Source organism: Melozone crissalis, unplaced genomic scaffold, assembly GCF_028551555.1.
Source record: "Melozone crissalis strain CALT ecotype California unplaced genomic scaffold, PUWL_Pcris_2 ptg000039l_1, whole genome shotgun sequence".
In the NCBI taxonomy this organism is placed as follows: Eukaryota; Metazoa; Chordata; class Aves; order Passeriformes; family Passerellidae; genus Melozone; species Melozone crissalis.
The window spans coordinates 6,781,233-6,793,550 of record NW_026535817.1 but is presented as its reverse complement, the minus strand read 5'-3'; the positions used below and the strand labels follow the sequence as shown (position 1 = coordinate 6,793,550).

Here is a 12,318-nt window from a genome sequence, read left to right as displayed (position 1 = left end):
CCTATAAACTGAGCTTTTTTTCTAATGTCCTGCTGAACTCTACTCCAGGGAAGTATAGAGCAAGGACAGACAGCTTAGTGTATCATGCTCACTATTGCTGCAGGAGAGCTGATGTAGTTACACCAAGACTTGTTAATCAACTGCTCTAAGATGGAGATCATGCTGTAATCCCACTCTGAACAGATTTTCCTCCTGAGGTTCATTCCTACCTGCCTGTTACTGTCATCCTTACACTGCTGGTACTTTCCTTTCCTGAGCAGAGCTCTCCTTCTTCCAGGACCTAAAATAAGGTGCTGCCATGGCCCCTTCCTTCTCTCACGTTCTAAGATATCACAGATCTGTAGCACACATCTTATGCAAGGTGCCCACCTTCCCTTCTCCACATAACCACCACCAGCTCTTATTAGGACATGACAAAGGAAAAAAACAAGGAAAAGGCACTGCTGGTGGTCTGTGGACTCAAAGTCCACTCATCACATATGATCCTTGATTCCAACCTTCCTCTCCCATCAATTTAAACTGCAGCATCCACAACTGAGCCCAGAAGTCTGATGTCTCCTACCTGCCTGCATGGTCCTCACTCTGTGTGAAGTTATCTGCAAATGTGACAGAGAGGAATTTGATAGCAATTGTTTTGCCCCTTTTATTTCTTCATTATGTACATTTCCCCAATTGCCTTCTTTTCATGATCTCATTTTCAGTTCTATTTTCACACTTTTTTCTCACATTTTGATGCTAACAAGCAGACCAGGAACCTTACCCACCTCCTTCTTTCTGGCACCTCCTCTGCAATACTTTGAACACCTCTGTACAACTCAACCCTTGGGTCAGTGTAATTATTTTCCTGCCTTTTTGGCCTAGTTATTTCTTTTTCAGCAGTCATTCTTCAATCACAAAATGTAAAGACATAAACTATTGGAGACAGTCCTGCTCCTGGACAAAGACAGAAGATTTCTCACCATTCCCAGTGTATTGTTACACATCATCACACACAAGAAACTGAAACCTCCTCAAGTCATGGCTTTCAGGAGGCAATATTTCAATACTACCTTCTCCCAGTATTTAAGACACACTACATCCTTTCTGCTTCACAATCCACCAAATCCTTTTCATTTTTTCATTGAAAAAGAAGACAGGAAAAGAAACCTAAACCCTTGCACAAGCTATGAACATGTGCGCAGAAAACTGAAGGGAAGGGAAATAATTAACAAGTAAGAATTGCTATGAAGGTCCATCTAACTAAACAGCTTATAGGAAAACCTGTAAGGTTTAAGTCTGAGCCACATTGATTAAAGCCAAAATGTTAATGCCTACAGAAGTAGAAGACAAAAAGGTCTATGTAAGTTGTCATTATTAAAATGCCTGAGGGAAACTTTCTTATGGTAATTTAATCTGAAAAGGTTAAAACCTTAAACGGTATTATGTTCAGTCTGTAGGCTGTGCTTCCATACAATGAAAGAGGAACATACAGCTTGCTCTGGCAGAAACACTGACTGCTGCTATGTGACCCGTTAACTCCACAGATTTAAGGGAAAAGCCTAAAGAGAAACATGCCACAAAGTACTTAAGCTTCAGGCAATGCTCAGCGGTTCTAATGGGCTGGAGAACACCAGAACACAGAGTTTCCTACCAAACACAGCACCAGTGAAAAGCCTAAAGACACAGTTACACAGAAATACTTCGATGTTCCAGCACAGTCAAGATGCAAATTTACCTTCTGCAACTCCACTGGAAAGACAGGCTGAGTTGGCAGATCCTTTTTAACCCTCTTGTGGCATGCTCTTACAGAAACAGTTCCTCACCTCACCCATAAATTGGTATGATCTTCAGTTGGTATCTTGCCTCCATCATTGTTGAGTATTAAATAAACCCCAGATAAACAAAACAACATGATTATAACTGTAATGAGATAGTTTTTAACTGAAAACTCCTACTAAAAGGAGAATTCGGTCTTCTATTAGATCAAGATCTGCTGGGCTAGGGTCTAACTAGCTTCAGGATTCTAATCAAGCATAAGTGAAAGATGCAGGAATGGACAAAAATCTGGGAAAGTACAGAAATAGAATGCTGCCTATTTACACATCTCAAACATTGGTAAGAAAAAATTCCCTTTAGAAACCAAACCCTTTTATTTAGGTAAGGGATTTTTAATGCCACATTCTTAGGTGTGACCTCTGAGGACACACTAACAAAATGAATTATTGAATTTCAGGCTGAGATGAAAGAGAAAAAAAGCTGTATTTAAAGATGTAAAAGGCTGTCCCAAAAAGAAAAGAAAGAATTTATTCTCCATGTTTCTGGAGAACATACTAAGTAGTAAAAATTTTGGATTATAGCAAGAAGAAACCAACTCAGAGTAACATATGGATTTTTTTTCTAGAAGAACTGTGAAGCATAAGAGCAGATGAAGGCAGCATCCTCAGCTTTTTCTGTCTGGTGAAGGAGATGGTGGACTTGATTTTCCTGAGCTCCCCTTCCAACCTTCTCAATTGTCAATTGCACATTTGAACTTTACATGTGGTAAATGTATAACAAACACACTGGAGGTTTAACTTCCTAAAGAATCTTGCAATTAATGTATTATGCATTCAGATTCTTCTTGGCACGACACAGGATACAGTCAGTGCTTGCCCTTGTTTCTACCATTTGTAGCTCTACAAAATTAAGAGAGTCTAACAAAATCTATTTACTCTTGCAACCACTGGAGAGCTACAGCTCCCAAGACTGCACTGTAGCTCTGGAAGCACAGGGAAAGGCTCTGCAGCAGCCCTTTCCACAAGGAAGTAGATTGGAAAAAAAGTAGATCACTCCCAGACAGTCTGAGACCTGGGTGACAAAAACTGAGTCATGTATCACCTACGAAAGATTATACTGAATTACTAATGTCCTCTAGAGTAAATTGATAAAAATCCCAGCAGCTTTTGGGTTTCCAGTAGCCCAAGCTCAGGTATCTTTAACTGTCTCCAATGTGCTGCCTCTCACCTTTTCACAGCAGTCTTGGAACTGGGGTGCTGCAAACTGCAGTAGAAGCACACACTGCGGTTAAGTCACTAGCAAAGGGAAACTTCCATGTTTGTAGGGTTGTACCCTACAAAGTCAGGATACTCCTAATTCATCTCAAATTTACTCCAAAATGCACTCAGATTTTTGCAATTAAGAATAGGCTACTCCAAACCAACAAAAAGCTCACTAGTTAATTGCTCAATAAAGCCTACACAACCCACTATAATTTTAATTATATTACTGACTTCAAAGATGGCACAAAGAGTTCTAAAAATGAACAGCTTCTTCACACTTCATCTGTCATCGTTTACAACTCAATGTCTGAATCTTTTCCCTCATCTAAGCAGGAAAAATGCACTTCAGTACTGCAGATTGAAAGTCCCTGGACAGAAGTCACAGAAGGTTTGCTGAACAAACCACTGTTTTAGTACATTGTCAGACAAAGAATCCAGAACTTGGAATAAAACTTGTTACCCCCATATCATTTAGATAGGAGTAAGAACTCTATCACCTACAATTTGCAACTTTCTGATGATACACAACTTTTGAGGGAAGAGGGAAGAAAAATATAAATAACTTAGTAGCATGGAAAGGCGATACAGGTGAAGGGCTGGGGGAAGGAAATACTTGTTAGCTCTGGCTGACACTCCGAGGCTTTTCCTCTGAATTCTGCCCTTTATGAGGTTTCCATTACATTGCCAAAGACAAAACACCAGAGGCTCAACCCCTTGGAGTTCTCCAAGCAGGCAGAAGGAACTTTACATAGATAACAACACTTGGCACAGGCCCTGCTGCTCTTCAACGCTGTCCAAGGGAGTGACTCACACAACTCACACAAGGCTTTCAAATTTAATCAACATAAACCCCTGCTTCAAACTTGCAGTCAGCAGAGAACCTTACATGACCTCTCACACCTCTTTCTTACACTCAAGCCTACAGGTATTTGCATATTCTAGAGAACTATAAAACTATTAACCACTTCACATTATTGGCCATGTTAAATCACAAGGCAAATCTGATGCTCATGAAGAGATGAGGAGTTAGAAACAGAAGAAAAGCTCTGATACTCTGGGAATCCAAAAAAGGAACCACTGCACTGAATTTAGCACCAGCATGCATAGAATCTGGTGTCCTTTCTGAAAAAAAAAAAAAAAAATATATATACACTTAAGCTCTGGGATACAGCTTTCCTATATTCACTTTTGGTAAAGAGGATGTAACATCAGCTTGAGAGAACTTCTGTGAAGCTCTTAAAAGAGTAATAGATATGTTCAGCAGCTCTTTCTGATTTGGTTTTGTGGCTTTACTTCTTTTAAATGTCTGGATTTTCTGTGTCTCTACTGATCAGGGACATCTACTTGCATGGGAGTGCAACTTTAGCAACGCAGTAGAGTGGAAATCTGAATTCACGGCTTCATTCTTTTTCCAGATAAAAATCACTTAGACCCCCTTACATTAAAATAGTTGTATGAGAAATACTTTAGTAATAAAATGTTAGGATACCTCACAAGCAAAAACCACTTGGACACCACTGACCCACATTCAGTATGTGAGAAATAAGGATGTGAAACGTCTGACAAGATTTGAAATTCCCTGAAAAGACACCCAGAAGCTGGAAAGAAACTTCACCTGAGTGAGAGCAAAAAACTCCACCTGCATCATCATGCAGGGAGGAGATGTAGAAATCTACCATTTTTTGGTGATTTATTAATTGTAGCAACACACTCAAGCAAAATTCAAAGTTTGGTTTAAGTTTGTACCAGACCAACACACCCTGAAGGTGAGTTTGGTAGGAGTTTAAAAACATGATGTTATTTAATACCTTCCACCTCTAAATTCTCTGGTCATGGGTACCTTTCAAAACTCAAGAGCAATGGCTGCAAACAAGAATCAGCTCTGCAGGGTAAACCATGCCCACACTCCTAGTGACAGACACTGTCTGTGCTGTGAATGAAGCAAGCTCTGCCTCCCACCAATAATCCCAACTGCAGCACAGCCCATGGGAATGATGTGCCTTTCCCTGCTGTCTGAGGGTGTTTAATGTCATCTCCTCTGCCTGGAAAACATCAGCCAGGAACATCAGGGAAATGCCTTTCTACAGCCTGGTTTGCACAAATCTCAGCATTGCCACAGTTTATATCAGAGCTGCTCTATGCCCTCATGGCCTTGGATAAGTGGTATCTGCCTGTATTCCTACCAAATCACTGGGAGCACAAACTTGCTGCAGTAAAACCAAAACAGCCCTAGAGACAGCATTACAAAATCATTCAGAATTTAACTTTTCTGTATCAACAGGGAAGAAGAGCTTAATGGTTCTTTTAAATTAAATTCTTTGTTTATCACATCATTTCTTAACTTCTGGTGTCTGTAACATCTTTTCCTTCCCTTCTGCTTTACTTTCACTGAAAATCTGAGTGTGAGGGTTCAGCACTCTCCCTCACATTTTAAGCTGCTTTCTGCTCCAGCACTGAGTGCCTGATAAGAGCAGGGCTGTAAGTAGCTGTTCTTTCTCTCAGCTGTCAGTGCAGCAACAAACTCAAAATGCTAAATACATTTGTATAATTCAGCCTTTCTGGTTCTTTGAAAGATCTGCCCCTGAAAGAATTTTTAGGGCATTTAAAGCTTATAAACGCATAAGAAGTTTTTAAGAGGAGACATTTAAACAGTGTGAGAAACATCTTAACTTTGAGGGTCATCGCTTGCACATGTATCACTAAGACCATCAGGACTGCTGAAAATCTATTTAAGAAACATCCTTCAGGAAAACATGTCACCATTTTAGCTAACAAACTTTACATTGTTTATAAACTAGCATGTTACCAGACATTAAGAAGCTTTTCTTTCTCAGTATTTCCAGGACAATCAGCACAAAAATAGAGTGGTATCATCTTGTTTAGCACTTATGAAGAGAAGTCTTTCCATTTTAGGCCATGAATACATGGCTGGGTCTGGAGCAGCTGTGTAAAGCAGAGCAAAAATTTGACAGTGCCTTTAAAGAAAAAAAATCTTTCTCCTCTTCTACTGAATAAACTGAAATAAGGCAAGAATCTATGAAGCACTTTGTGTTTCTTCAGTGCCTTTACACAATGAGGGATGCAATCATCTGACAGGAAAGTCTTCCTAGAACTCATTTCACACCGGAAAACAACCTCCACTTCAACTCAACACACCGGAGCCCAGCATCCAAGTGCTCAGTGGCAAGGCTTAGAAACCACGGAACATCCTAAATTATAGTTCTGTTAAAACATTCCCTGCACGGTTCATAAACTAGCAAAAGGTCACTCAAACAAATGACTGAGGAGTCTGATGGTGGCAAGGGGGTGGCCAAGTGCCCCTTGTTTGTGGACAGAGGTTGTTTCACCCAGCAGAACAAGCCCAGGGTGCCGCTGTCAGCAGCCACCTCCTGGTCCCCTGCCACAGTGCTGAAAACTTATATTCCCTTGTCTCCAACACCTCATCTCCCTCAAATCTCAAACAGGAGCACCAAGAGCAGCCACCACAGCTGCTTTTGAGAGCAGGAGACCAGGATAAGTGGGAGTAAGGGAATACATGAAGGGTGAAAAGAAAAACCTCCTCGACTGAAGCTGCTGTGCTACCCCCATAAGTATCTCTAGTGTAATAACAGGAGTGCACAATCAGTGCTGCACAATTTGAGAAGGAAATGACCATTGCTGGATCTTGTGCTCATTTTATTTTTCTAGTACAAATCCAAGAACCATGTATATTGACCTCTTCAAACCAGCCCATCATTTATAAACCCTATGTTTATAAAAATCAGTCTAAACAAATATCTCTTGTATTTTATATTTCTAGGTTGCATTTTTGTCTAAAGACATTCACCTAGCTCCTGTTCAGTGCAGTAAGCAATCACTTTCAGAAGAGGAAGGATTCCAGCTCTTACTGAGAACTTGGCTGTACTAAATTAGTCAGATTTCCCTGTAATGGACTTTTAAACATAAACAGGCTCTTACACACCAGATTAATCCACTTTCATGATTTTAAAAGACTGCCTGAAGCTAGATGGCCAGCCTGCTATTCCATTTATAGACACTTAATTGCACCCAGTTTTTATTCATTAGAATTTAAGAGGGCTTAATACCTCTGAAATTAGGACCCTAATATCTGTTGGAGTTACATATTCGCTTAGCAGCAAACAAAAAAATCCAGAACCAGTCTCGGTTTAGAGTATCTGCTTTAAGACACTACGCTGAGAACAATGTGGACATGCATCCTGTTTATTCAGCAGGCAAGGACATAACAGCCCCCAGAACTAGAAGGCACTTTTACACCACCATGACAATGAGAGCAAGCACCACAGTTCAACCTCAGTGCTTGCCTCCACAATCCCAGCAGGCAGGAAAGAAAAAAATAGAGGAGAGGAATTTTAAACTGGAAACAGGCAATAAACCCTCTAGTACCACAAAAAGTTACCCCACTACACAGTACCAAAAAAAATTCAGTTTAACCAATGTTGCAGACAAGTTTTATGCTGGCAACACATTCAGCTGAAGCTCTGTTGATGAAGACAAGCCTTACCCTTCATGAATTTTCCTTCACTGTGACCCAAAGGAATAAAGACCAGTAGACACAGGCTGTGCTCAAGACTGTACATTGTTCCAAGTGTATCTATGGATGTACACTTATATACATGTAATTAATCCTTTCATACACCCTTATACTCACAGAAACAGAATTGTCAGTGACACACTCAGGAGATTATGGTTTGCTAGGGAACACTAGCAAAACAAGTCTGTTTCTTTGCCATTCAGCTTAGACAGCTGACAAACCTCTTAAGGGGCAGGCTGATCAATTTCTTGATCAATTCCCGATCCCATCAACACTTTGAAGTACTTACAGAAGAAGCAGCAATAAAGATTTGACACAATCTGTGCATATTGTGAGAAGAAACATAAGGAGTTAATTGACATTTTCCTACCACATATTTTTAGACAAACATAAAACCGATGTGCTGGATGAGACCCAGAAATCCATTAGCCCAGTTTCCTCTTAGACAGAGCATGTTATTGGAAGCTTTTCCAAGGGTCCTGTAAGGTCTGTTCCAGGTCTGTGAAGGACAACTGCCCTACCTTTATGGCACACAGAGACCATGGAATAGGTATTTTCCACTCTGAAGTCACTTACTTTCAAGTCTTTTCAAAACATCCAGTTACATCTGAGGGTACTAACACACAAATGTAAATAAATTCACTATTAATAATAAACTTTGTTTTAAAAGTAAATATTTATTTATGTCAGCTATAACGACAAAGTTAGATTTTTCCATGGTAAGTCTGCACGCTCTGACAGAGATAACAAGCCATGAAACAAACATGTTTTAAACTCTCTGCATCTTAGGCTCACTGGAAGGAAGACCTAAACAGCAGATTTTTCTTGTTTGTTTTATTTTGGGTTTGTTTTCAATAGGGCTGTTTTGTCGGGGTTTTGTTTTTTTTTTTTTTTTTAAATTTGTTTTTACCTTTTAAACGCTTCAGCGGGGTTCCTCTCGCATTCCCCGGGCTGCAAGAGACTCTGAATAGCAGGATCTCTCAGTTTGTCCTCGAAGCCCTGGATCAGTCCGCTGCGGCATATCTGTGTGATTAACCCTCGGATGAAGCCTCCGACACAGAGCGTGTCCGAGTCCTGGGCCCTGCAGAAATGGAAGGCCAGCGCCTGGCGATGCAAGCCTCGCTGCAGGCTGGCAGGTGAGCTTGGCCACAGCAACTCAGTGCACAGGGCTGTCTTGCCGCTGCCGGGCCCTCCTACCAGCAGCACACCCCAGGCAGCTCCTTTCCCGGAGACAACACCGCTGTTATTCCCGGGATTGGCTACAAGAGATGGTTTGTTGGCAGCGCTGCCGCCGCAGCTCGCTTTCTCCTGGAGGCAGTGCTGAAGCTTGTGGAAAACCCACTCCCTACAGTAAAACTGCTTTCCCTGCAGCAAGCTGGTTTGAGCCATTTTATAAAGCTTCTTCTCCTGGACGTGTCATAAGCTGCAGCACACCTTCAGCATCTCAGGAGCGGGGAGACATCCCGGCGTGGGACGATCTTGTGCGCAGAACTCGGCAGAGGTGACAGCAACCGGGCACCCTTGCTCAGGGTAAAACTCAGCAGCCTCTGCTCTGCAGGACGGGTGTCACTCCATCTGTGCCCTGTGCTGGGACCAGCACGGCACCATCACAGCTCAGCTGACATCGTGCAGCGGCGGCTGGGACCAGCCCTGGGCGAGACTCCTGGCGTGGCTCACAAGTTCATGCAGCTCCATGGCTGCATCTGTGGCTCAGGCAGCTGTGCGTGTTCCCAGCGTACAGGGGAGACAATGCATCTGGAAGAGCTGAGGGAAAGCCAACTTTGCAGTGTATACTGAACGCCTTTCAACTCTAGGCATTAATCTCTCTGGATATACATACAGAAAAAGCTGTCCATAATAAAATGTTCCTTCTGGGAATTGCATAAAAAAAGCGATTTCTCTTCAGAGTACTATATACACACCAGAAACGTGGCAAGTACCACTGACTAAAGCAGCCAGTCTGGCCGGCGAGCTTTGCAGACTTCATACATCTGGGAGAGTGTCCGAGAAGTGCTTCACATTATGGTTTCTTATGCAGCACAGGCGACGGGCGGGGGGGGGGGGAAATGTTTACAGCTTCTTATTTCAATACATTCGTAGTGTCTTCTTCAGGAACTTGATTCTTACTGAACCTGTTCTCAGGTATCTCAATCGCAAGATGTCAGAAGAGACAACATCTTCCCCTAGAGCTCTGAAATAAAGGAGACAGCACTTTTAACCCTACACGCAAGTCATAATTCAGTCAGCTGCAAACGCAGACAACAAAGACCAAAGTCAAGGGCTCGTATTCCTTATTCTTCCTAATACTGTCGAATTAATCAAGAGAGCCGTTTTAAAGAAAATTTGTCGTTACGAGGCGTGATCAGCCACATGCAAGAAAAAAATCCCCAACAACAAACAATGAGCAGATATGACAGTGGCCACAAAACCACAGCAAGTCTTGCATTTTCTCCCGAGGAGAACCGAATATATCCTCCCATGCTAGAAACATTCCTCCTAGCGAGGCTCCACCAGCGAATCCTCTCCTCACCCCGCGTTCCTGCTGCCGGCTGCGGGCGTTTTCGGGACTTTGTGCAGCAGCAGCAGGGCAGCGCTGCTCCCCGCACGCTTCTTTGTTCGCGGCGGCAGCAGCGGCGCCCGGCAGCCCCGGGGTCACGCCGTGGCACCCCCGCCGGCACCGCGCACCGAGCCACCGCCCGAGCCGGCCCGGGCTCGGCGCTGCCCTGCCCTGCCCTGCCCGCCCGGCCAGGCACGGCGCGGAGCCGCCCGGCAGCGCGACCCCCTCCCTCCGGGGAACCCGAGCAGCTGGGAGCGCCCAGCCCTGCCCCGGCTCCGCGCCCCGTGCCCGCCGCCGCGCACACACCCGGCTCCGCACGGGCACCCGGCCGGGACCCCCAGCCCCGGGGCCGGTGTCAGCCCCGCCCGGGCAGGGGCCTCCTCCCGCCGCTCGCTCACCTCCGTAGCCGCCTCGGCGCGGCGGCTGCTCCAGACGGCTTCTCTCGCCGCTGCCCGCGCCCCTCCTCTTCCTCCGCCCGGCCCCTGGGCTCCCGCCCCCGGGCGCCGCCGTGCCAGGGCCGCGGCCACCCCGCTCCGCCGCTGCCTCAGCCCGCCCGGTGCTCTCCCCGCTCCGCCCGCCCCGGCCCCGCCTCGGCCCGCCCCCCTTCCCCTCCGGCGAGGGGGACATCTGGGGCGGAGGGAGACGGGCGGTGCCTCTGCCGCCGCCCCGGGCTTTGTCCCGGCCCCGGGGCCGCCCCCGGCCCGCCCGCTCCCGCGGCGCCTCCCCGCGCGGCCCTGCAGGGGGCGGCCGCGCCTCCCCTCCCGCCGCGGGCCCGGGGATCCGGCCCGGCCCGGCCCCGCTGCCTCAGCCCGCGGGACTCGCGCGGAACAGGTCCTGGCTGGGGACGAGCCCCCCTCACCGCGGGGCTGGCACGGGCCCTTCGCTCAGTCTAATCTCCGAACCAAGCACGGACCTCAGAGCTTGATCTTCTTTCTCACTGCCTTTCCTGCTCGTGCCCCGTTTCAGACACAACTCCCATTAATTACCCTGACAGCCTCCCCAGATCGTAGCAGCAGTTCTGAACCTTTTCTACCTTCCCAACTGTGCTTCGGGGTTTACACACATGCAAAAATCTTGTTTCCGAGGCTCTGACAGCTCCAAAGGGGCATCCCGCATCCTGCCACGTTAAACTGACCCTTGAGCTGTACAGTTGGGGAATCCCAACCAACTTTTGGGACCTAAATATGGAAGAAACCAGGGTAGGACTTCCTCCAGGACAACTTTGATATGGAAGAAAACAGGGTGGATCTCGCTCCAGGACGCCTTTACGAGGCCCTTGTTAAGCCCCTTCCACCCATGACAGCAAAGCAATAGCTCTCCTCCTTTATTTTCTGTGATAGAGCAAGGGAAGGATTTTCATTAAAATTTGCTCCCCTTGCAGCTGGCTGCATTAGTTATGATAAAGCACTTTTCCATCAAGGATCAAGGTCTATACGGTTGTTAAATAGTGCCTTCATTTGAACACTGCTCTGTGTGGTTTTGTACACCAGGTAATTATGGCATTGTGGAGTACACACTGAATATATCCATAGGATACAACGGAGTGATTGATTTAGGGCCCTTCAAGGAGCATCCCGGGGTTCTTTGCAGGAGCAAAATGAAAAATCAAATAAATTCAGTTGGTGTACTGAAGAGCTTAGAAAAACAAGTCTGTCTGCTTCTGAAAACCAGTAGAACAAGTTTGAAGAACCTTTGGAAGCAGTGAATTACAAATTCGCAGAGCAATGGGGAGTGGGGGAGAAACAGAAATAAGATTAGTAGTAAGAAATGCTGTGTGGTTGTTTTGTTTTGGGGTTTTTAAAGTTTTCTGACTTGGTTGGTTTTTTTTAACCCTACACTTTAGGCAAATAATCTTCTCTAGGCTTGTTATTTTTTACTTCTTAGCTGCACCACCCTTCCATTTCGAAATGTTGTGGAAACTCAAGACTTCCAAAACTAATGCTAATACAAGTTCAAGAGACTTTGAACTGTAAAATATTTTCTTTTTTCATTTTTTTTTTCTTTTAACAATAAAGGAATAGAGACAGATAATGGTTGGAGTGATGGGATTGCAGCTGTAGTCTGCTGAGCAGGATAGAGAAAAAACAGAAGTTGACAGAGAGAAAAAAAAAAGGTAAAAACCCACAAGAAATAATTGCAGATTCAACACGTTAAGGAGGAGATCTTGGCACAAGTATTAGATTGGTGACCCA

The 12,318-nt window shown here is 44.9% G+C and overlaps 1 protein-coding gene across 1 annotated transcript in view; it reads right to left on the bottom strand.

Moving 5' to 3' along the window:
* The window catches only part of ANKRD50 (ankyrin repeat domain containing 50), a 39,976-nt gene extending 29,376 nt beyond the window's left edge, over nt 1-10,600 (bottom strand). Inside the window, exons 1-2 of the mRNA XM_054283816.1 lie at nt 10,525-10,600; nt 8,480-9,760 (exon numbers count right to left, since the gene is read on the bottom strand). Of these exons, the coding sequence (XP_054139791.1) occupies nt 8,480-8,958 (479 nt within the window). The 5' untranslated portion in view covers nt 8,959-9,760; nt 10,525-10,600. The remainder of the gene's footprint in view (nt 1-8,479; nt 9,761-10,524) is intronic.
* Nucleotides 10,601-12,318: the final 1,718 nt, after the last annotated feature.